The 26,150-nt window shown below is 38.7% G+C and overlaps 2 protein-coding genes across 3 annotated transcripts in view; one reads left to right on the top strand and one right to left on the bottom strand.

The window, feature by feature from the left end:
• Positions 1-8,729, top strand: part of hk1 (hexokinase 1) — a 31,534-nt gene extending 22,805 nt beyond the window's left edge. The window contains exons 14-21 of the mRNA XM_061666714.1: positions 1,165-1,284; positions 1,365-1,460; positions 2,445-2,544; positions 2,619-2,802; positions 3,429-3,584; positions 4,473-4,560; positions 5,438-5,583; positions 7,051-8,729. Of these exons, the coding sequence (XP_061522698.1) occupies positions 1,165-1,284; positions 1,365-1,460; positions 2,445-2,544; positions 2,619-2,802; positions 3,429-3,584; positions 4,473-4,560; positions 5,438-5,583; positions 7,051-7,195 (1,035 nt within the window). The 3' untranslated portion in view covers positions 7,196-8,729. The remainder of the gene's footprint in view (positions 1-1,164; positions 1,285-1,364; positions 1,461-2,444; positions 2,545-2,618; positions 2,803-3,428; positions 3,585-4,472; positions 4,561-5,437; positions 5,584-7,050) is intronic.
• A 910-nt stretch (positions 8,730-9,639) lies between these two features.
• On the bottom strand, positions 9,640-22,150 carry tacr2 (tachykinin receptor 2). Of its 2 annotated transcripts, none has more exons than XM_061666748.1 (7): positions 17,271-17,419; positions 16,872-17,167; positions 14,102-14,296; positions 13,246-13,396; positions 13,032-13,151; positions 10,897-10,973; positions 9,640-10,810 (listed from the first exon to the last, which is right to left on the bottom strand). In XM_061666748.1, the coding sequence occupies exons 1-7, from the start codon at positions 17,403-17,405 to the stop codon at positions 10,618-10,620; spliced, it is 1,167 nt and encodes a 388-aa protein (XP_061522732.1). In that variant the 5' UTR covers positions 17,406-17,419; the 3' UTR covers positions 9,640-10,617. The 2 variants fall into 2 exon arrangements, with proteins under 2 accessions (XP_061522732.1, XP_061522723.1); XM_061666739.1 differs by lacking the exon at positions 9,640-10,810 and adding an exon at positions 22,096-22,150 and having other exon boundaries at positions 10,893-10,973; positions 17,271-17,423.
• Positions 22,151-26,150: the final 4,000 nt, after the last annotated feature.

The raw sequence follows: 26,150 nt of genomic DNA, 5'->3' as shown, positions 1-26,150 counted from the left end.
ATGTTAGCTGGGATAGGCTCCAGCACGCCCGCGACCCTAGTGAGGAGAAGCGGCTCAGAAAATGGATGGATGGATGGATGTATTAAAACATACATGACATAATTAATATTAATTAATATATTAATATCAATTACACTGTAGAAGTTGAATGGCCATTGTGCGGCACTTTTTGGTATGCCCGCCTTGGGCACCTGGGGGCAGTATAAGACAAAACAGATGGATAAACTGTGCATTGAGACATCCTCACTCCTCACAGCTCATCAGTAAGGCACTAATATGTCATTCTTTGCCCAAGCTAAAGAATATATGACTGAGAACTGTTACATTGTCTCTCTCCATGTGTTGTTGCACCGTTTGTGTTCAGTCAGTTTCTTAAACGGTTATAGCACCACAACATAGATGCTATTTAACGTTAGCATTCAGATAATGGACTGAAAGGCTGAGCTTTGTGGTTGTTTTAAATACGCAAGGCGGAATTCTCTTTGATTTATGTTTGTCTGTAATCTTTAACTAGGAATGGCATTAAACAGCTTGAACCCTCTTTATTATTATTATTTTTTTTTTTGCTGAATTCTTCACTATCTGCCAAACTGCTGCATGTTGTGAAGTGAGCTAAGTTGAGTTCACGGCCATCAAACAGTGCTCATATCTCAAATTTTTGCTCATAGGTCAAAGCAAAAAAATCGTCCGAACAATGGCTCTTATCCCCAAAAACACGTAAGTCCGGTCACTCGTCTCTCAAGGCACCACTGTATGTGCACTGCGATTGACTGGCGACCAGTCCAGGGTGTACCCTACCTCTTGCCCAAAGTCAACTTGGATAGTCGACAGCTCACCTGTGACCCTAATGACAAGCGCTATAGAAAATGGATGATTACTTTAAGATCACAGAGATTAGGGCTTCTTGTTTTTTATTTATTTATTTATTTTCACCACCAAGTGCATGAATTGCTTTTAAATAATTTCTGAACTCTTGACCTGCCTGTTTAAGTGATGTATAAGAAGGTCACATTTTACAATGTCCTTGAAAGTCTCTATCATAGTTTTAAATGACCTCCATATATGCCACCATGATGCGGCTTCCGAATACTGTACTTGTGTGCATCAACACACAGCCACACTTGCTCATAATTTTACAAGCATATCATACCTTTCCTCTTCCAGCTGTTTGATCACATTGTGCATTGTATAAGTGACTTCCTGGACTACATGGGAATGAAGAACGCTCGTCTTCCTCTGGGCTTCACCTTCTCGTTCCCCTGCCTTCAGACCAGCCTGGATGCTGTGAGCACCTGTCTATTTCTAGTTGTCTCTACACATGCCTAATAGTGAAATGTTCTGAGCCTGTGTGTGCGTCTACACAGGGCATCCTGGTGACGTGGACCAAAGGGTTTAAAGCGACAGACTGTGAAGGAGAAGATGTGGTGGGACTTTTGAGAGAGGCCATTAAAAGGCGAGAGGTAGGAAGAGAGGAAATGGGTAAATTGAAACTTATAGTCAAACACAACTCCTTCCAGGGCACTAATCGTACTAATAATAACAACTTATTTTTCCAATTAAGAAATAATCAAAATAGAAATGATCTTTAGAGAATTTAGCCATCCTAACACCTATACTAACTGTACAGGGAATCCTTTTAAGAAACTTTTTAACATTCTTCTTTTTACAGGTGTACGACAGATACAAAGTAAAAAAAAAAAGAAAAAAAGCTCATAGTTGTTGATAAAATGTAGACCCACCTTAACCATCAGTAACACCTTAGCTCAAATTATCTTTGATTATTATAAATAATTTTGGAAACTTCGTATGGGCATTAATGAGAATGCATGGGAATTAACAGATAATTTTTGCAATATGTGGACATGGATGGAAACTCATATTTTTAAATAGAATCAGTTTTTCCAAAATTCTACCCCCTTCATTTTTTTTTGTCTCTCATGTTATTGACTTATTACCTTTACTAATTTAATTTTAGTAGATTATGCTGCAAGATAATTTTTCGCAACAAGACTTAAGGTACCTTTGATGGTTAACATTTTCTCCAGTAAATGTCAATTTATTGCCTTCGAAATTTTCCAGTAATTGTGAAATTGAAACTGAAATTTTGTGTCATGTTCATTCTTCCGCTGTTATTAAAGTTCACTAATTGTCAACTAAGCCATATTGTACTTGGCTGCCTGGACAGCACATGTACTACTTTCCTACTTGGCATGCACATTTTTACTCTTTGTCATCATTCGTACCCCTGTTTGGTGGAATAAAATGATTGAAAACAAAGAAAAAGCACAACCCCCTTATGAAGATTATACTAGCTGGTAAGGTGATGTGGAGTTTTGGGTTGTGGTTTTTTGTCTGAATTTTGATCAACTTCAGGGTCGTTGAAGCAGCAAATTGGTTGACTTCAGAATCAATGTAACTATTTTTTTTATTTATTTTTTCTAAAGGAGTTTGATCTGGATGTCGTGGCTATAGTCAATGACACAGTGGGCACAATGATGACCTGCGCGTACGAGGAGCCCACATGTGAGATTGGGCTCATTGCTGGTCAGTTACATTTCGTTAATGCAACTTCTATGAGAGGATCCAAATAACAATGTAACATGGACATTTGCGTGAAGGCACCGGCAGTAATGCGTGTTACATGGAGGAGATGAAGAACATTGAGATGATAGATTCTGACAAAGGACGAATGTGCGTCAACATGGAGTGGGGGGCCTTTGGCGATAATGGATGCCTAGACGACATCAGAACGGAATACGACCACGCTGTAGATGACTTCTCTCTCAATCCAGGAAAACAGAGGTAAAACACATATACACACCCCAGTTCCAATGAAGTTGGGAAGTTGTGTAAAACCTAAATATAAAACAAAATACAATAATTAACTATTAATTAATTCTGAAAAGCGTTATCATTGAACAAAACCATAATGAAATTAATGATGGTTGTTGTTCAGCCATCAGTCGTATTTAAAAACAAATGAATAAATAAATAAATTAATTAAAACAAATTCTCATTCACCCATGGTATGTAAACATAGCACAATTGTACATATCAGTCATACAGTCATACGTACCCCCTGCCTTTTGGAATGAAAGGGTAGGCTACGCTTTTTTCCTAACCTCTAGGTAGTGGTGGAATATTAGAATGAAAGTGTACACCTTTCTCATAACCTCTAGGTGGCAGTGGCATATTGGAGTTAAAGTGCACAGCTTTGTCATAACCTCTAGATGGCGGCATACATTTATAAGATGTGAAAGTTTTTTTTCCATGTTCCCCTATACCTATGTATAATGCACACTATTGAGTTTTGACATTTTTGGGGGGGGAAACAAATGCCCATTATACACGAGAAATTACGGTACTTTCTGGATGCGCTGTAGATGTATTTATAATTTTCTTTGTTTGTGTGTGTTTGTACACTACAGATATGAGAAAATGTGCAGCGGCATGTACCTCGGCGAAATAGTGCGGAACATCCTAATAGATTTGACCAAGAGGGGCTACCTCTTCAGAGGGCAGATTTCAGAGACGCTGAAAACCAGAGGCATCTTTGAAACAAAGTTCCTCTCTCAGATTGAGAGGTAAGACACCGCCTCAATGTGGTCCGTTTTAATTTGGCAACATCCTTTGCAAGATGCTAGCTTACATCATTGATGTTCTCAGTAGGGACACGCATTAATAATAATTGATCATTAGAAATTCTCACAATTTTATGTGGAATTGATTGTTGATTAATTGTGTCTTAAAGCAGTGGAGGCAAACTGGAGTATTTGAATGCAACCAGCAGAGGGGCTGGTGATTCAATGTTCAACAACCAATGCATTGGAATATATTAGCTGAAAATGGGAAACTTGTTTTATTTCACTTGTCCAATTTAAAAAGTGACCAAAAAAATCTATTATCAATCTCTGTCGGGCAGCAATATTCGACCTGCTCAATACGAGACTTTGCAACAAGAAGTCAGAACATTCAGGGAGAATAACATCCATCCATCCATTTTCTGAGCCGCTTCTCCTCACTCGGGTCGCGGGCGTGCTGGAGCCTATCCCAGCTGTCATCGGGCAGGAGGCGGGGTACACCCTGAACTGGTTGCCAGCCAATCGCAGGGCACATCGAAACAGACAACCATTCGCACTCACAGTCATGCCTACGGGCAATTTAGAGTCTCCAATTAATGCATGTTTTTGGAATATGGGAGAAAACCGGAGTGCCCGGAGAAAACCCACGCAGGCACGGGGAGAACATGCAAACTCCACGCAGGCGGGGCCGGGGATTGAACCCGGGTCCTCAGACCTGTGAGGCTGACGCCCTAACCAGTCGTCCACCGTGCCGCCAGAGAATAACAATCGATTTAATTTGTTACTAATTACATTTTGCCAAATTCACTTCCCTAGTTATTTTAGTCCCTCAACTTTATTAAAAAAATTTCATTTTCCTTCATCCTGGCGACTCTGTGTGTATTTCTCCAGTGACAGATTGGCATTACTTCAAGTGAGGTCCATCTTGCAACACTTAGGGCTGGACAGCACTTGTGATGACAGTATCATTGTCAAAGAGGTATGTTGAATAATAATGTGACTTCTCACTTGAGAAAATGTGTGTGGTTGCTGATGAATATAGTCACGGGCTGAACTACCAAAGCTTGAAATGAATCGAGGACCTTTACACTAATGCATCATCCCGATACTGAGCAAATATACGTACCATCTTGTTTTGGAGCTGTTGAGAAATGTTTAAATGGTAAATGTTTACCATTTGTCATTTAAAACAAACTAGATTTAACATTAATGTGATTGCTTGATACCCAACATTCACACAATCATTTTTTTTTGTTAATCTGTTAATCTTTCAGTTACTATTACTATGATTTCTACACGTACTATTACTACTAATACTACTAGTAGGACTACTATAGCCCATGCTGCTCTAAAACACACTTGGTGTGTTGTAAATCTCTCCTCATCTTTTTTCCCAATATTTGACTCCAATTTTCAAAATAGTATCAAACTCAAGATTGACGTTTGATACGAAATAGTATCAAACGTCAATCTTGAGTTTGATACTATTTTGAAAATTATGTTTTTACATATGCATTTTAACATTGTACCGCTTCTACTTGCATTTCACACCCTTACGAGTCTCAACAGAGAAGGTTATCAAAAAAAACTCTTGAACTTTATTGCATCTTGGCTGGGGTTTTAGGAGAAAATGCAGTCCGTGCACATTTGTGAGGAAATATTGAAACTTGCATAACATTTGCACAACTGTGATTTGCGAAAGCGCTCTGTGTGTGACTGTTGGGGAATTTCGGATGTAGAAATGTGTGTCTCCTTTCAAGGTTTTGTGAACTGATATGAGATTCAATAACGCGTGAAGTGGTGTGGTAGTGTCGCGATGATGATGTTGTTTTTTTATTTTTTTAATTGTTATACAGGTATGTGGAGCAGTGTCACGTCGAGCCGCTCAGCTCTGTGGGGCAGGAATGGCGGCAGTGGTTGATAAGATCAGAGAAAACCGTGGATTGGACTATTTTAACATCACCGTAGGGGTGGATGGCACGCTCTACAAACTACATCCACAGTAAGCCACGATATCGCATTATTATTTAACACTAAACAATTCTGTGCCTCGTAAAATGCAGATAAATCGGTCGTGGGGAGACCTGAGGAAGACTTAAGGGCTTGCTTTATGATGTGAGAAATAAGATAAATTTATCCCCATTGTAAAAAGTGTCTCCTTTGACAAATATATGATGTACATATTCTTCTATACTTTGCATGCTTGATTAAAGGGTAATTTACCAATGTCACTACAAGTCAGCACACCAACGTACATTGTAATTGTGCTTTCTGGCATTTGCCTAACGGTATACAGTGCAACCTCTCAAAGCTTAAGGTCGTTAAATTGAAACTTTCAATTTTTAAAGGCAAAGTGTTTTTTTTTTAACATTTTAAAGTGCTTAGCTTCATTATACACCCGTGAGACAAATAAGAATGTAGAAGTTGAAGTAGAAAACAATTATTTCAACCAATCAAAAAAAGGAGATTTACCCATTGACAAAGGGGGGGGAGTACAGGTTACAAATTAAAGGGCAGAAGCAAAACCTATGAAATTAAGTCCTCCCACTATACATATGTACAGTATATATTAAAATATTAACAAAAAAGGAGAGCCACAGTCGCCTATGCACATATTAGCCATTTATTGAATGCCAGGAGAACACTAATACACAAACACAAGAGCACACTCATGCAGGAGCTGCTGTCAGCCACAGCTCACAAGACACTCACACACATATTCACAGTTACTTGAGCCAACCTGCCAATTTCCCTCCAGCTGGCCCTGACTTTCAAAGGCACATATCACACAAATTTATGTTTGCAATCCTTGTGTGGGTGTTCAAATGTGTTTATGTGTTTCAATTAGTTTAAATGTGTTCAAATAATGTGGAAGGGGTAAAACTATACAAAAATATGCCTGGTTTTTAATTGCCTGTAGATGCCACAAGATGGGGCAACGCACTTTTTTTGTTTTAGACAAAGCTATGGCCTGACAAAATGAGGCTCCTCCTCTCACTTCAATATTGTTCCTTCGCCCCTAGATGCCAGAAGATGGCACCAAACAATATGTCATATATATCAGATAGGATATTCAAAATGAGCCTAGAGAGCAATTCACCAATACCAAACTGTGAATATGCGGGGATTCGCTGTAAATTATATGCTTGCATTGTTTTTTGGTGTGTTTACAATGTGTTTTAATACGTTTAATTGTGTTTAAAGTGTGTGGAAAGGGGAAAACCTTTCAACGTTTCTCCCGTGATGAACGAGGGTTCACTATATGTCACGTGAGGAAAATTTGGTTCAAATTGGCATTGACCAGCTTCCTGGGACAGATTATTTTCAACCTAAGAGGTTCTACTGTCTATGAGGAAATTCAGGGATCTGGTGGTCTTCTACTCCCATGCATTTGTAAATTAATCTGTTGCTTTGTGTACCCAAAACTTTCCACTTAACATCATCTCAACTAAATATCTTGTCTGTGTAGCTTCTCTCGGATCATGCACCACACTGTCAAGGAACTGTCCCCTCACTGCAATGTCAACTTCCTGCTGTCGGAGGACGGCAGTGGCAAAGGGGCAGCGCTCATCACAGCCGTGGGCGCCCGGTTGAGACAAGAGATCAACACCTAATAACTGTCGCAGTCTTCTTCTCTTGACTTCTAACGGGCCCCTCCAGTGTTCTGCCCACTCCTCTGTCCCACACTCCAGGAGCGGCTTTATTGTTTCCATATTGAAGAACGATAACTAGCACAATCACCAAAAACAAGTATAACATTATAAATGGTCATAACTCATGCTTTAACTATAATAATAACACACTCCTGCATGCAACGTTGCTCTGTTGTGTGTAATGTTGCCACCCTCAGGATTTTCCTAGTGACTGCAGGGTGTCTACAGGAATATACAATGTCTCACTGCAGTTGCAAAGGTGCATCAATGTTCCTCCATGATGATTAGTAGCTACAGGGTCCTTAAAATATATTTTGTACCAAAGTCAGCAGAATGCATCTGAAAAAAGGAAACACGATATGTGAAATGGAATTCTGTTGTCGTTGCTTTAAAGCTTTTAAGATGTTATTCCAGTATAAAATATATTTCACATGTAGCGTTGTTATTTATTTTATTTTTCTATCCAGAGATGATTAAACGCTACAATAATGATGCAAACACACAGAAAAAGATGTTGTTTATAATCAGCTCAGTCCTGTAAACATGAACATGGAACAAACATCTAATCTCTGCTAGAGAAACATGCTGACTAAATGTGCTTGTGCTCCTATTCTATTCTATTCTCTTCTATTCTCTTGTACTCTACTGTAAAATATGTCCAAAGAATACTTGTATTTTGCGAAGTATTTGGACCAATCCAGGTATGCTACTGCCTACGCTGCGTGAATCCATCAGTTAACAACAGCAATGAAAGTGCGTGAAGCGCTATCATGCGTGTCAGTTGGAGCACCACTGGCCCAAATCTGTGGAAGAATATTACACTTGCTGAAACTTTAATCAATTTGACTCACTCTGCTGAGGAGGCTTTTAAATGTTCTCTCTTCCTGTATGATAAATGCTCCTTAAAACTCAGGATGAAGGTATCTAAAGTAACATCATTCAATTATTTTTTTTATTTTTAGGTGTACCAAAAAGCAAATAGTCATGCATGAGTAGGAAATCCTTTCCAAGTTGACTCCTGGCGTCCTTCAGGGCTCCATCTTAGGTACACAGCCATATGGGGTTTAAAATGTTATGATGTTGGCAAATCCGGTTGCACTCTGACACTCTATTGTCTCAATAAGAACAGTTCTTGAACATTCTTGCATCCCATATGGTGTTTTGGGAGAACATGTACAGTATTACAAATGTAAAAATTAATGTACCTTTGACATAGGAGACTTACTGACATCCCTGCAATGTACAAGCTTTTAGAGTAGACAACGCTGATTAGTGTTAATAGTACATAAGTTAGAAATCTGGTTTATGTGGGCAAGAGAATCTCAAATACCAATAAGAACTCTAATGAATGGCAGAGGAAACACTGTTTTTTGCCTAAATAAATCACTCCATTATAACTGTCAGTATCTATCGCATAAACACTTGAATTGCTTTGCTCTCTGTGTCCAACACTGTCAATCCTTCACTAAATAAAATCAAACCGATGTCAGAATGACTGATGCTTTGGTCTTTATGTATCTGCCATTTGTGTTGTGGTCACAGTGTGTGAGAACCAAAAGAAAAATAAACAACCATTCTCACATTTATTTGATACGAATATATTTAGACCGTAAACAACTGACAGTTTTGTGCAGACAACAAACGGGTCGTTCACAATGTGACGTTGCTTCATACTAAATAGTAAGGTTTTTAATCAGTTCAGGATGATTACTATTTATATTTTTTACATCACAAAACAATTGCATTTATATTACCTTAATTGCATTTTCTTTTAAATTGCCAAAAACATAAAAGTGCACAAGTGAGTGAACACTGTTTAAGTTGAAGTGACAGAAACAAGATGTATGCAACAGATGAAGGGTAGTTGAAACTATACCGTATGTCCGTGTATCCTACAGTGTCAAGTTGGTTGAGAATACTTTTCACATTTTATCTTTTAATGCTTGCAATATAATTTTTCTCTTATAGTGAATATGCATGATAGAATTTAATGTATTCTGCCGACTGTTACGGCAGTGGACACTGCACCTCGCTTCAAATATATAGATACCCTACAGATGAAGAAAAAGGATGAATTAAATCACAGCAATGAAAAATACCTTTTTTTTTTTTTTATAAATTTTGCACTCAATGGCCACAACATTACGTACAACTGCACCACATCTAATTAGACCCATTGCAGAAGCCCAAAGCTCAGAATTGTGAGGCAGACATGCTAAGCACTCATCTGCCGTGCTGACACTACAAACTGCAACCACAATAATAAGCATTTTGCTCAATGAATACCTAGCTGGCAATTCGTCAAAACAGCTTCATTATTTTACAGATATCTAGTATTTAGTTGTAGATTAACATAATTCACTAGCAGACATCTGCAACTGAGTTGTAGACATTTGTAAGGACACATGAATGGCAAAAATGACATCTGTAATTCAGTTTTGACTCGGCAAAACTGTATTAGAGAGATCGGTGTGTCATTTTGACAACTCACAATTACTTTACAGATATCTTGAACAAAAACTCCAACTGTTCAAAATGTAATTGGAACAAGTCAGAAAGATGTTGATATCTACAATGTTAATTCTGGATAGTCAAATGTTAAATCCAGTTGCCATAATGATAAGCCATATTGAGCTTCGAGTCACCAGTATGAGAGAGCAATAACATCAAATTTAGCTCACAAATTCAGCTCCCCATTCATACCTGAGACCTTATAGCACTTAAGTTACATGACACCAGGATATAGCAAAATAGCAAATGAGCCCAATTTGGAGGTTTTCACTTCGGGGTGTACACATTTTTGTTGCCAGTAATTTAAACAATGACTGTGTTTTGATTTATTTTGAGGGGCCAGTAAATTTACACTGTTATACAAGCTGTACACTGACTTTTACATTTTACATAGCAAAGTGTCATTTCTTCTGTGTTGTCCAATGAAAAGATATATTGTATTTAGAAAAATGTGAGTGGTGTATTCACTTTTGTGATACTGCAAATACCTTTGAGGCCAACAAGGGCTATTGTTTATTTGTGTATTATATGATCATTCATAGGTGGGAGTATAGTGTAGTCTTGGACCATTTGTGTGTACCTCAAGAGGTAAATGGTTCAACAGCAATATGCACTGACCTACTAGCAAAGTATAGTTGCTGTGGCCCCCAGTTGTACAGTAGCAGGAAATAACAATCATTAGGTTACCAAACACAATCAGAAACATCACTGCAACACAGTGTTCCATTCATATACTCACTGTTGTTCACAGGAAAGAATGATAACAGCTTCTCTTGTATTTATTATGAGCCTTAACGCGAGTATGCACAAACAACAATTTTTGCACAATGAACGTCCATGTAGTCGTTGCGAACAGCCACAGCAACTTTGCATCATCCTTGCCCACAACTTTTGTTTGCATCACCTGAGTTGTTTGCATGGATGGAGGCGCGCGTGCTGTTTTTGCGTAGGCTGTGTGTCGTGGTCACTCTAAAGGTGTGTGTGTGCTGCAGCTCCATCTTGTCCTCCTCTGATACTTTGATGAAGGGACACCAAGAAAAGGCATGCCGGAAACCAGCACGGAACCTGCAACAGAGGAGGGACTTTATTTTTTCCTTCCAACTATTCAATTAGAATTTATTATTAAAGCAGGACTGCAAATACAGCTTTACCTTTGGTTTAGACAGCAGTAAATGATGGGGTTGTACATGGTCGAGCTCATCGCTAACCAAAAAATGGCCAGGTAAACCTTTCAAGAATAAGAAACTATGTAAAAAAACACGACTTGCACATTATTCACATTTGCTCACATACTGTTAAGAAATAGAAAGACTATTCTGTATTTCATTTTATTTTAATATATAGTGCCTCATCAGATCCAATAGAGGATGCCGTTTTCTGTGTTTCCACTGTAATACTGTAGTGTAGTTGCGATTCGCTGGTGAACAGTTGTGTAAAATACATTTGTCTCATCATTTTAATCTTGATGCTTTCGGTCCCTAGTGTGTGCTTTTTTCATGACACTGGGGAGGGCCAATGGCTAATTGAAACCTAATTTAAACATTATCATTTCGGGGTGTACCCACTTTTGTTCAGACATTAATGGCTGTGTGTGCCATTATTTTGAGGGGAGTATTAATTTACACTGTAATATAAGATGTACACTATTGTAAAAGTGTGTCATGTCCCATGAAAAGATATAATAACATAGTTATATAAATGTGAGGGGGGAGGGTGTTTAAAGGCAGCACGTTGTATGACTGGTTAGCACATCTGCCTCACGGTTCTGAGGTCACGGGTTCAAATCTGGGCTCTGGTCTTCCGGAGTTTGTATGTTTTCCGTGGGCCCATATTGCAAAAACATGGATGGCTGGTTAATTGAAGACGAAATTGTCTGTGAGTGTGAATGGTTGTTTGTCTGAATGTGCCCTGCAATTGGCTGGTGACCAGCAGAGTGCACCCCGCCTGCCGCCCAAAGTCAGCTGAGATGGACTCCAGCACACCCGTGACCCTCGTGAGGATAAGCTGTACAGAGACTGGGTGGATTAATGATTTACGTTGTGAATGACTGCCCCCTATGAATTCTACATAGCAACAAGTACCTGACCACACCCCTCTGTACATCAACGGTGCCTGTGTGGAGAGGGTCTGCACTTTTAACTCATTCACTGCCAGCCTTCCCAGTTAACATGGATACTTGACATCTAAAGCCGTCAATGGCAGTGAATGTGTTAAATATGACTTTTAAAAATCTGGGCACTGTCATCTTGGATGACCTCTCCTGGTCCTCAAACACCACAGCGGTGGTGAAGAAGGCCCTACAGAGCATCGACTTCCTGAGGGTGCTCAAGAGGAAAAACCTGGAAGGCAAACTGCTGGAGACCTTCCCCAGATCCTGCATTGAAAGCCTCCTGACCTGCTGTAGCTCAGTGTGGTATGCTAGCTGCACTGAGCCTGACAAAAAGAGGCTTCAGAGGGTGGTCAAAACATCCTCACTTCCCACTGCTAGTAACATTGTTCAGTACAGCTCACACCCAGGCCGTCATCTGTTCAACCTGCTTCCCTCTGGGCGTCGCTGCAGGTGCGTCAAGCCCAAAACAAACAGACTGAAAAACAGTTTTAATCCCAACCCATTACCATTTTGAATGTAAATATGATCTGACAGACCGCTGCTAGTCATCGCTGCACTTGCACTGACACTTTTTTTTATATTAACATGCACTGATGTGCATGGTCATTATGTATTGTTGTTTATTTTGTGTCTTGTATTTTATGTGGTTGCATTTTAAGTTTGAGATTTTAATCTCATTGTGCTGTTGTGCAATGACAAATAAATTCTGATTCTGAATCTGAAGTAGCCTCGCAAATTTCTGACTCAAAATGTTTTTACGTTTAGTCGGTTACTTACTGTACATAGTTGGTTAGTTACTTTGTTGGTTAGTTAGTTACAAATGTAGCAATATCGACTTTATTTCACCCGTCCAGAATGAAAATGCTATCGCAGCCAATCACTTTTTAACTTAACAATTTGGCTTTGGAGGTCAACTTCACGTTTAAATTAATCACATAGTGGACTGCAGTAGTTGCTGCCTGTGCAGTGAAGCCATTTACAATATATTTATATATATATAAAAAAAACCTAGACTAAATTATTGTTTAAAAAAAAAAAAAAAAACACATACACACCACGAACAGAGGCATGCACACGTGGGTGATGCACTCACGCACACGCACACACACGCACACACACACTTGAATACATTATATATGGATCATTACATCAACATATGATGGAAACCCCGCTGACCTGTTGAATGTAATGTTGCTTGTAAATGTCTCTGTTGATTGATCCCAATATGAAGTAGAGGTGGTAGGGCAACCAGCACAGAGTGAAGGTCACCACCACGACAACCATCATCTTTACGACCTTAGAGACCAAGCTTGCGTATGTCAACCCAGCTGACAAATTTAATTTCGACTGCAGTTACAATAAATGGCAGTAATAAAGTGAAAAAGGTGACCTTTCTCTTTGCAGTGATCTGGCTGTGGTAGTGGTCCGTCGCCTCTCCGGGGATGTGGCCCCCCCACAGGGTCTGGCCCACCAAACTGTAGGTCACCATCATCACCAGCAAGGGGAGCAAGTAGATCAGCAGTATCACTGCAAACTGGTAGCTACAAGATATGAGGTAACGTCAACAAGATTACACCTAAATTGATTTCCATCAATGTGAAGGTTCAGCAGAAGCATCATGCAAGAACATATGAGATTTTCGTTAAAATCGAGTTAAAAATGCTGCTTATTTTCCATTGTTGCCATTGAGCCGCAATGGAAATGTTCCTCCTGCCCTGAATCCAAAAAACGGTACGGTCCAGTCATCTTGTGTTGACATAATGACATCTGTAGATGTTTAATGACGTCACATTTCACTATGAGTTAAGTGGCACTGGCACTTAGGATGACCTGTAGCATGTCTGTCTGTCTGTACTGTATATATAATCCAAGTCAAAAAACAACTTTGGTCCAATACTTGTAATGACAGCGAGCATAGTCAGAGACCAACAGACACGGTTAAATGGATAGGTGAGTGGGCCACGAAGCAGTCGACCGCTACTTCTTGACATATTATCACGTCTATTTCAATCAACATTTTGCACCGTGCCCGTTTCCTAAATTTTTGACCACCTTGGCCTTTTCCCCACGCCACGCTACTGGCTTCTAGCAGGGCAGAAATCCATGTTTGTTTGTTTGTTGTACTGAATTTCAATTCACTGGCTCAGTTTTGCCTCAGAAAACAAACACTTTTTTTCCACCTTATTTTACAGTTCAATCTTAGCTCTAGAGGTTTGTGCTTCTGAGTACATCACATCACTTTGCACCTGAGTTGGTGTGTTCCTCCGTAGTCATCCGGCCAGTCGACCATGCAAACAGTTCTGGGGTAGTAAAATCTGGTCACGCTGTAGTAGCACTGCGGGAACGCCAGCAAGACAGCCACAATCCAAATGATTGCGATCACAACCTTGGTGGAGGTGGAGGAGAGGCGAGGCTTCAAAGGGTGGATGATGGCCATATATCTAAAGCAGTAGTGAAATGTTAATGAAGTCATTGGCACTCTAATCATCAGATACTACCCACACACAAGACTGTAAGGGAGCATTAATGGTCAACATTCATTTCTTAGTCAACCTTGAAATACTCATCTATAAAATGTAACCTACTGTATCATTTTCTCCTCTCTTAGCTATCCCTCGAGTCGAAGATAATGGTCTCAGTTAAGTCTTTTGATGTGGAAGGAGGCCCAGTCTAAAATTGTCTGCTGCAGTTGTTGCAGATGATGGAGTCAGGCAGCCTCTGGTGGACTGTGTCCCGTTGCTGTTCTGTACGGTTTCAGCGTTTTCTTGGATGTTGTTGGTCCTGTTTTTCTCAAATGTTTGGGTTCATTTGTGGATCAGCTGTCTCCAGCTAGCGCGGTCTTTGGCCAGCTCTTCCCACTTATTCCAGCTGATGGAGGAGCTTTTCAACATGGACTTGAGAAGGTCTTCTATGTTTTGTTTATTTTATGTCTTTTAATTTGATGGTGAGCTGGCTTCCTTCAAGGGAAGGAGTTGCGTTGAGATTGTTGGCTATGTCTTGTTCTGGTAATTCTTCGCTAACGGTGGGGTTGGGTTGTTCAAGATGTCCTCGAAGTGTTCCTCCATCTTGCAGAGATGCCATCTTTTGTCCTCAGCAGGGTGGAGCCATCTTTGATTCCGAGTGGGGCTTCTCCTTGTGTTGGAAGGACCACAAATGTTTTTTCGAGTCGTTAAGAAACCTGTCTGCGAGCATTTGGTTTTCCTCGGCTTTCCTGTTCCAACCATTGGTCTTTTAATTTTCGGATCTCATTTTGAAGTGCCTCTCTGCATTCTGGGTAACAGGCCTTCTTCGTCCTTGGATTTGGGTCTTTCTGAAAGTCAAGAAAAGCCTAGCTCCTTGTTGCAGCACTTGATCATTCTTGTCCAACTAATCCTTATGTTTCTTCATTTTGGTGACCGAGTGCTTCTGTACAGGTGTCGATAACGGCAGTTTTTAGGTCTTCCCAGTGCTCATCTGCTGAGTTATGGTACTCTGGACCCATCTTTTGCAAAAGACTTTGATTAATGTGGAAATCTCATTGATGATTGAGATTGAAGGACTGCTGTAGACTTCGTTTGCCTAAAGAGTCATAAGGTCACAGAGGTGCCACCTCTTCCACGATCCACCTTTGAGTTGTTCCTTTGATAAGGCAAACCTCAAAGGGCTGCCGCTCTAGTCAACGGCTAGCCGACCATTACCCGGGAGGGACTTGTTTACATGGTTACCAGTTCCAACTCAGAACCACATTTATCTAAATGGTCCGTCTTATTTAACAGCTATGGAAAGGTCCATTTTATTTTCCACTGTCATTCATGCAAACGATGATGAATGGTGGCTTACTTGGTTTTGAATGAATTTGAACATTGACTGAGAATTGAGTCATTGCGACAGTGTAATTGCTGAATTACGTAGCGTTTTTTTATACCAGCTTGGGATATTATGTTGTATTAATATATATGGGCTGAGAGAAATGATGTGGTTAAGTGATCATTATGAATGATCTTTCTATTTTACTCAAATGGCAAATATATCGCAATAACTCTTTTCACAGACTTATATATAGTGGCAACCGACATCGCTTTTAGATTTCTAACAAATCAAATCGTGAATCATTTCGCACCACAAGTTCCACAGAGTGGGCATATTGGAATTAATTCAAATATGTGAGCAAAAAAAAAATGCCATCCATAAGAGGGAAAAAAAGAACCTCCTGCAAGCTACTAATTACACAATGTTATTTGAGGGCATATATTTAGCCCACAAACAATAATCAACCATAAATGCTTTATCTTAGTATGTAGATTTATGAGATATGGCTGAAAACGGACTAGTGTAGTGAGAGCGGGAATACTTCCAAAACATCGATATAGCGAGACATCACCAATGTCACACTTATAAGTAAAGGTTCAACTACATCAAAATAAAACAGAAAAACATACACCATGCGAACAATGAGCACCACCACCAGCAGTTGTAAATACTAAAAACATCAATAAATACTATGCAAAATTGACATGAAGTTATTGCACTGAGTAAAATTGTGGGGGAAAAAAATCAACTTCTATTTCAGCAATTCATTGTTGAACTGTCTGAAGCTCACCTTGTCAGTCCCACCAAAGGTGTGTTGGCAAGTCTGTTTGTTTGTGGAGGGTTGTCTGCATCATTTGCTGCTTTTTACAGCCGCAAATCAGCACAAAATCACTCGCTATTCACCTCGTAAAGCCTTTCTTGAGCCGAGGTTCATATTTACCATTCAAAAAATCTCACGGCACACCACCGAAACAAATGTCACAAGAAGCATTCAATAGCTCTGCCTGTCACTATAGTGTATGTCGCTGGCATATATAGATGAACAAAAATACATTAATTGTAGTAAATACAAAAAATACTTTTCAAACCAATTATGTGAAACTGTATCATTTGGTGAGGAACACCTTATGCTCTCTCTCTGTGCTTTTGTGATACATTAACTGTATCATGTGTGACCATGTCAGGGTGCCTTAAGTATTCTTTAAGTTCACCAAAGCCTTTCCTTACCTGTCCACTGCGATGGCAGCCATGGAGTAAATGGATGAAAACATGGCGGTGATGGGGAAGAAGTTCTGGAATCGACAGTAGCCGAGGCCAAAGTACCAGTCGTTGTGCAGTGCGTAAACGAAGTTGAACAAAGTGTTGAAGGTTGCCATTGAAACATCGGCGAAAGCTAGGTTGACGATGAAGTAGTTGGTCACAGTCCTCATGCGCCTGTGAGCCAGAATGATCCAGATGACCGTCACATTCCCGGTGACGGACACCAGGATGATGAGCGAGTACGCCAAAGCCCACAGAGCCACCTGGGGGGGGGGGGCAATGGTCAGAAGAAGCTTGATTTCACACAATATACCTTTTACGACATGTATAGAACTTGAATGGGCTGAAGTAAGAAGTGCCTCGTACCTGCCAGTCAGGCTGCTGAAATTGATTCCCTGTGGTCTCATTTGCATCCTCCTGCGAGTCGCTGGTGACGAGCAGTGGCAGCGAAGTGGTCTTCAAGTCTCGTTCAATACGCTCAATCGAATTGTCAGTGTCCATGTTAACGTCATTCGTCACCTGTTGACATCGGAAACTGACTTTCAGAAATAGGAGTGCATCAGGAAGTCCGTTACTGTCCCTGGAGGTACGATGTACATCAGTGTTGAACTCGGTGTACTATTTCCTGTGGCCAATAGGCTATATGACATCCACTAGGATTCCCAAGGCTACAAAAACAGTACCTATACCAGGGTAGCAAAGATCTGGAATTATATGTGTTAACATTGCGAGACTTTTTTTTAACCTACAATGGAAATGTGGTCCAAAGTTTTCGCGTGAAGTTTTGGTGGAGTTCTACACTATGTAGATGATATCAGATAGATAGATAGATAGATAGATAGATAGATAGATAGATAGATAGATAGATAGATAGATAGATAGATAGATAGATAGATAGATAGATAGATAGATAGATAGATAGATAGATAGATAGATAGATAGATAGATAGATAGATAGATAGATAGATAGATAGATAGATAGATAGATAGATAGATAGATAGATAGATAGATAGATAGATAGATAGATAGATAGATAGATAGATAGATAGATAGATAGATAGATAGATAGATAGATAGATAGATAGATAGATAGATAGATAGATAGATAGATAGATAGATAGATAGATAGATAGATAGATAGATAGATAGATAGATAGATAGATAGATAGATAGATAGATAGATAGATAGATAGATAGATAGATAGATAGATAGATAGATAGATAGATAGATAGATAGATAGATAGATAGATAGATAGATAGATAGATAGATAGATAGATAGATAGATAGATAGATAGATAGATAGATAGATAGATAGATAGATAGATAGATAGATAGATAGATAGATAGATAGATAGATAGATAGATAGATAGATAGATAGATAGATAGATAGATAGATAGATAGATAGATAGATAGATAGATAGATAGATAGATAGATAGATAGATAGATAGATAGATAGATAGATAGATAGATAGATAGATAGATAGATAGATAGATAGATAGATAGATAGATAGATAGATAGATAGATAGATAGATAGATAGATAGATAGATAGATAGATAGATAGATAGATAGATAGATAGATAGATAGATAGATAGATAGATAGATAGATAGATAGATAGATAGATAGATAGATAGATAGATAGATAGATAGATAGATAGATAGATAGATAGATAGATAGATAGATAGATAGATAGATAGATAGATAGATAGATAGATAGATAGATAGATAGATAGATAGATAGATAGATAGATAGATAGATAGATAGATAGATAGATAGATAGATAGATAGATAGATAGATAGATAGATAGATAGATAGATAGATAGATAGATAGATAGATAGATAGATAGATAGATAGATAGATAGATAGATAGATAGATAGATAGATAGATAGATAGATAGATAGATAGATAGATAGATAGATAGATAGATAGATAGATAGATAGATAGATAGATAGATAGATAGATAGATAGATAGATAGATAGATAGATAGATAGATAGATAGATAGATAGATAGATAGATAGATAGATAGATAGATAGATAGATAGATAGATAGATAGATAGATAGATAGATAGATAGATAGATAGATAGATAGATAGATAGATAGATAGATAGATAGATAGATAGATAGATAGATAGATAGATAGATAGATAGATAGATAGATAGATAGATAGATAGATAGATAGATAGATAGATAGATAGATAGATAGATAGATAGATAGATAGATAGATAGATAGATAGATAGATAGATAGATAGATAGATAGATAGATAGATAGATAGATAGATAGATAGATAGATAGATAGATAGATAGATAGATAGATAGATAGATAGATAGATAGATAGATAGATAGATAGATAGATAGATAGATAGATAGATAGATAGATAGATAGATAGATAGATAGATAGATAGATAGATAGATAGATAGATAGATAGATAGATAGATAGATAGATAGATAGATAGATAGATAGATAGATAGATAGATAGATAGATAGATAGATAGATAGATAGATAGATAGATAGATAGATAGATAGATAGATAGATAGATAGATAGATAGATAGATAGATAGATAGATAGATAGATAGATAGATAGATAGATAGATAGATAGATAGATAGATAGATAGATAGATAGATAGATAGATAGATAGATAGATAGATAGATAGATAGATAGATAGATAGATAGATAGATAGATAGATAGATAGATAGATAGATAGATAGATAGATAGATAGATAGATAGATAGATAGATAGATAGATAGATAGATAGATAGATAGATAGATAGATAGATAGATAGATAGATAGATAGATAGATAGATAGATAGATAGATAGATAGATAGATAGATAGATAGATAGATAGATAGATAGATAGATAGATAGATAGATAGATAGATAGATAGATAGATAGATAGATAGATAGATAGATAGATAGATAGATAGATAGATAGATAGATAGATAGATAGATAGATAGATAGATAGATAGATAGATAGATAGATAGATAGATAGATAGATAGATAGATAGATAGATAGATAGATAGATAGATAGATAGATAGATAGATAGATAGATAGATAGATAGATAGATAGATAGATAGATAGATAGATAGATAGATAGATAGATAGATAGATAGATAGATAGATAGATAGATAGATAGATAGATAGTTTGGTACTCTTTCCGCTACTTTCTCACTGAATAATGTATGACATCGTAATAACAAAATTCAGGCAGCTGCAGAAGGTGGGTATCTATTCCAAATGTATAATTTTGTATCGCTCTAACTGGTTTTGGTTAGTGTTGGCCAAGAGGAAGTGAACCAGAACAGAGCAGTATAGAAAATAGATGAATGAAACAGATGAATGTTTTTTTTTCTCCTCTATCGTTAATCATGGCAGTTGGGTCATTGGCGTAACCCAATTCATTAAAGGCTCAAACTATCACCATCATAAAACATCATCGACTGTACAGCCAGTGTTTAAAGTAACCTTTTGGCATTATTTACAGCCATACAATACAAAAAAATAAAAACAATTAACCAGTGTATAATAAAAATGTAAATAAAATACAACTGCTCACCCTTCGAAGTCATTTAACACGGGAATTCTCAAATTGGCTCCAAGCCGTAGATTTAGGGTCCTAATTTGCAACGGATTATGTCGTGTCATTGTAAAAAGTGCATACTTACAGTACATATGGGGACCGGCACGCCAATAAAACAGTCATACTGTACTGAAATAATTACTCCTGCCTACCTTAGCTTTGGGCCATTAAAAGCTCTGATATGACTGTTATGTGTCACGTAAATCTGTCATCCCTGCATTTTACCCATGAATCACCTGGCAGGCAGCATTTATAGCTTCTGACGATGGAGAAAGAATCGAATACAGTATATCAAGTGGCGCTCAGGCCAAAGTGGCTATCATGATAGTACTGACATCCAGTGACATTTTAAGGGTATCGTGGGAAATAATTAAGTGTCAGATAGCTATAGAAAAACCAAAGCAGTTGTTAATCTTGTTCACTGAGTCGTGCATGATTATGATTATTCTTTTTTTCGGAATTTTTTCTTGAACTCCATACTGCTTAAGGGGCATTTGACTTTGGCGAGACCACTGGATGCGCACGGCGCTCTCCTTGGTGCTTAAATAGTAGACTGGTTTCGAAAGGCATTTACTTTGTTCTCGTCAATTTATATGGTCTATTAAACTCGAGTGTATAATCCATTACAACCTATTATCTCATTCTCATTCAGCAACGACAAGCCGCCTCTGATAAAATACAGGCAGTTGGCCAATATCATATTTCAATGACTCGAAATTGTAATACAAATAGAATTGAATACAAATTGAAAATCAAGGATTACTGCTTGTGTGGGTTTTCGCTGAGGACACCGGCTTCTTCCCACATTCCTATAACATGATAGGTTAATTGAAATTGTTCATAGGTGTGAATGTGAGTGTGAAGGGTTCTTTGGTTACGTGCACTGTGATTAATTGGCGACCAGTCCAGAGTGTTCCCCACCTTTCGTCAAAAATCAGATAGAGTAGGATCCAGTTCACTCGCAACCCTTGTGAGCATAAGCGGCATAGAAAATGAATGAATAAATGAATTGATAGAATATCAATTATTTGGTTTGGGCTTTGATGAGTAAAAAGAAAAAAACCACCATCCTAATTGGGAATTCTTTCAACGATGCTCTTTGGGTGGTGAATATTCGTGTGTGTGCTCCCATCTGGTCATCTGAAAATGAATGAAGAACTGGCCACAATATTAGGTACATTTGTTTAATTAGCTTCAATACAAGAGCTGTATCCAACATCTTGCTTCACAATAGTAGTCATACAATCGAGCAAAACCTCACTGCATCATACTGAGGTTATGTCTCATATTTTGCCACCCATAATAGTAGAAAAAAGCTAGGATAGTAAAACAAAAATATAAACAATATTAAATTAACACTCTGTCTATGAGACAAATGTCAGTTGCATTTATTTGACATAGAATCACATTTTCAAAACCGCATCCGTTCCTTCATTACAATGTACTATCCCCTGTGTGTATGAAGTCTTTGCAACGCTCCCAACAATTATTTGGTAGCAATCCGCGCAAATGATGAATTAGTGCAATGCAACACAAAGTGTCTTCTACAAAAAGAGAGCAAATAAATTCTTACCTCTGTATTTAGGCAGGGGAACAGGGCAGTCTGTCATTCATGTGTTCAGTTGGTTCCAGATTAGAGCCAAGAATTAAATGTCCCTTGGTGCGATGGATTACCAGGTCCAATCCATCAAGACGCCCCCACTCTGCTTCTCTTGGGCTCTCGCTTTCTTTCTTTCTCTCTCTCTCTCTCTCTCTCTCTCTCTCTCTCTCTCTCTCTCTGTCTCTGTTTCTCTCTCTCTCACTCTCTCTCACATACACACGCACACACACACGGACACTCTCCTGGAATGTGCAACTTGCTGAACATCTACCTGAGAGTGACAGTGGTACACACACACACACACACACATTTGTAGACATTATAGTGTGTGTGTGTGTGTGTGTGTGTGTAAAAATGGAGCTGAGCTGTCCACAGGTGGTGGGTGGGAGTGAGGGGAAGGGGCCAAGCTTCCATAATGGATGAATGCAAAAATATATATATTTTGGTGATTCTATTGTCACAGTTTGTACTCAAATGCTAAGACATTATTATCCATCGTTTTCTCTAAACTGTAAACACAAAGGCCAATTTTCGAGCTACATCCACAAAACCATGAGGTTGGCGGTGTCATCAAAACATGAGACACAGACACAGACCAATATTGAGGGTCAATTGATGCTCAATCTGCAGGAAGACTGGACAGAGGGGCTGACAGCTGCAAGAAGTTATGAGAAAGTAACTGAAAGAAATGATGTAAAAGGAGTGAAAACCACTATAATTTCATCGGTGATGAATTTCGGGCCAACACTTTTCTGGGTGGTTTCTCATGAAACTGCCTCCACTGTGCCTTCAATTTTGGTCTGCTGTAGCTATCATGAAAAGCACTTAAAAGGCATATGCGCCATTTTCTGTTTCTCTGGTGAGGGCCATGACACGGGCACTTCGTTAGTGTGTGGACACTAATTTCATGTCAAGCTGAGTTCAATCTGAAGAGTTTCACTATCTTCCACAACCCTCACCCTCGACCACTCACACAGTCCAAGATACCGAGCACATAAGCGGTTGCGCACAGCTACCATACTACTGTACTGTATTATTATGTATTGAACCGTGCCAAATCATGGCACGACTGTCATGGAGGAAGCGGGTGGTAACAATGTGAAGAAACGGGCAACAATAAAGAAGAGCGCGGGGATATTTTGAGATTTTTTTCATCATTAAAATTTGGCAGGGCAGTCATGTCGTGTCCCGTCTACCTTCGGCAGCTTAAAAACTCCACTGTGACACAATATAACTGTTCCGGCATAAAAGGGATAGAGATCCTCCATTCTACTTGACCTAACGGCTGAACAGGACAAAAAAAAAAAAAAAAAAACAATTGTCAGGGTTGTTAGTAACACTCGTCTTTGTGGTTGTACAATTTACAAGACATTTATTGTCACTTAACGGGGGACTTTAGGTCCGGGTGAGCTGGAGCCCATCCCAGTTTGGGCAAGGGGCGGGGTTTACCCTGCACTGGTCGCCAGCCAAGTCATATAGACAAACAACCATTCACACCCACTACGGCAAACAAATAATGCTCCGACAACACCTGAAGACGCTAGGCAGGAACCTCCAATTCAGTGGTTAACTTCTTTTTACACATGTATGAGAGTTAAGAATGTTAAAAATGTTCAGAAAGATTCATCTAAAGAGTGTTTTATTATTTAATTCTAGTAGTAAATTTATGTTTAGGCTTGTGGGAGTAAAACCTTGCCTGTACTGTCCAGTTTTATACTCAGCAAAAATCAAAAGGCAACTCTTTTGTTTGTGCTCCCATTTTTGATGAGCTGAGCTCAAAGATCTTCTTTTATCTACACGAAAGGCCCACTTTCCTCATTAATTACTCCCAAATCTATCTGAATCTGTGCAAGCGAACATATTCACTTTGTAGAGATAATCCAAATTATGGATTATCTCAGCAAAGGAGAAGCGCTCATGAACAAAGATTTAGACATATTTGTGAATAATACTTGAGAGAATGAAACCTTTTGTTGACGTGGAAAAAGTCTTAGATCTTAGAGTTCACGTTTTGACCCTGGAACCATTATTTTCCAATGAGAACAAATTGGGGGGGGGGGGGGGTCAACCATGTTCCTCAATGGATTGTGTTCAGCCTTAGAAGTTCCACTGTATTTTATATATTTTTCCGCTGTTTTATTTGTATCTTTATTTATTACAAAGCCAAGATGCTCAACACAATGACAATAAAGTCAGCCTGAAGGCAGCAATGCTTGGATCCGAATCTCCATTCAGCGGCATGTTTGTAAAGCATACCTCTGTATTTGCAGTTAATGCCTGTCTAGCATTCCGAGAGCTGGCTGTGTTTTTGTACATTTGCTCAGATAAATTGCATCTGAAATGTGACAAAATAATGACTGCGCTGATGAGTGTTTTGCTGAGTTTTGTTTGTTTGCCGATCGCAAACTAAAAGGATGATTTTCATTTCAACTTGCGAGAGGACAACATTTATAAATGTTTGAAAAGGCACAAGTACCTGATTTTCTTTTTGGATTTGCAGCATGGAGGCAACAAAAAAAGGTTATAGGTGATGCCAGTCGCAGTAAGGCTGCTCTTTTCTGCTTCTGTTTCTGATTGATTTTTTTGTGTTACTTTGACAACCTGATGTCTGTAATTCCAAACATGAATCTTTTTACGCCTCATTGTCTCTGCTATCAGCTGTATGAGCTTGGATGTGTTTGCACAGAGAATGAATGCATTGAGGTGGAGACTGCTGACTTCAGCTTAACTCTTCGTTTCCCTCTGTGTTTTGTGTGTGTGTGTGCACGCAGTGTGAACAGTACTTTTCCGTGTTGACAAATATATTGTCTGATAAGGCTTTGAGAACAGGGAAGTGTCAAATCAACTTGAGGAGAATCATACCCACGTTATGTGTTACGATTGCATTCAAACGGGATGTGGAAGACAAACCGATTTATAGTAACTCGGGGATGTTGTCCTTTGTCTTTGGGTTCAGTATGTTCAAATAAGCATGTTTCTGTTCTACAGTTCATCGTCCTTCCTTGTGAGCTGACGTTTACGGCCACTGATGCCTCTTTTGACCTTTTGCCTCTCGTGTTTGTATCCCAGTCGGATTTATTGATCCCTTGTTAGTGTCAAGGCATTGAGAAGAGCACGTTGAAGAACACGAATGAGAAACTAAAAGGTTCAAGTCAGCCGGATTTGAATAGTCTTTATCATAGACTGTGCCTGAATGTACCTTACAAACATTTCAACATTTACATGTTTGACAATAACCTGTAAATGAGTTTGCATTGCTAGTTTTCAGTGTGGAGTTTTTGTTTTTCTGTTCACGTACATGGACTGTATGTACATTGTTGTGGTGTGTTTCCACTTCCTTTTATTGCATTGTAGGCTCACATGTTCATGACCAGTTTTGTGTCTTTTGACCCCATTCGTACTCAACCTGTTTTCAAAATACCACATTAGACTTTTAAGTTTATCATGCCTTTCAAGTGCCTTCACTGCGATTTGTGACAAAGAGACACAATACAGCACCGACTCAATACGATGTTTTACAGTTTTGTTACTGACGGTTGCTGTTTGCGTACTCGCCAACTGAAGTTCATGTACCGCAATTTCACCATCAAGAAATCTGACATCACATAATTGTGATTGTGAAATGTGGGGCGAACATGCAAAGTCCACACAGGGAGCCCGGAGCCTGGACTTGAAACCCCCAACATAAGAACTGAGGTAGATGTGCTAAGCACTAGTTCACCCCTGCCGTCCAATTCAAAAATCACCTATCCCCATCACTTTTCTGTATAGATTATTCTCTTTAGGGTCACGGGTGAGCTGGAGCCTATTCCAGCTGACCTTTGGGCGAGAGGCAGGGTAGACCCTGAACTTGTCACCAGCCAATCACATATACACAAACAAGCATTCACGCTCACATTCACACCTACAGTACAAAACATTTAGAGTTTTCAATTAACCTAAGAAGCATATTTTTGGAATGTGGCAGAGTACCCGAATGTCAGAGTACCATAAAAGTCCCTTAAATTGGTTGATTAAAATATATGTAT

This window comes from Phycodurus eques, chromosome 2 (assembly GCF_024500275.1).
Source record: "Phycodurus eques isolate BA_2022a chromosome 2, UOR_Pequ_1.1, whole genome shotgun sequence".
Lineage (NCBI taxonomy): Eukaryota > Metazoa > Chordata > Actinopteri > Syngnathiformes > Syngnathidae > Phycodurus > Phycodurus eques.
The sequence above is the reverse complement of the archived record's forward strand: the minus strand, read 5'-3'. Positions and strand labels throughout refer to the sequence as shown.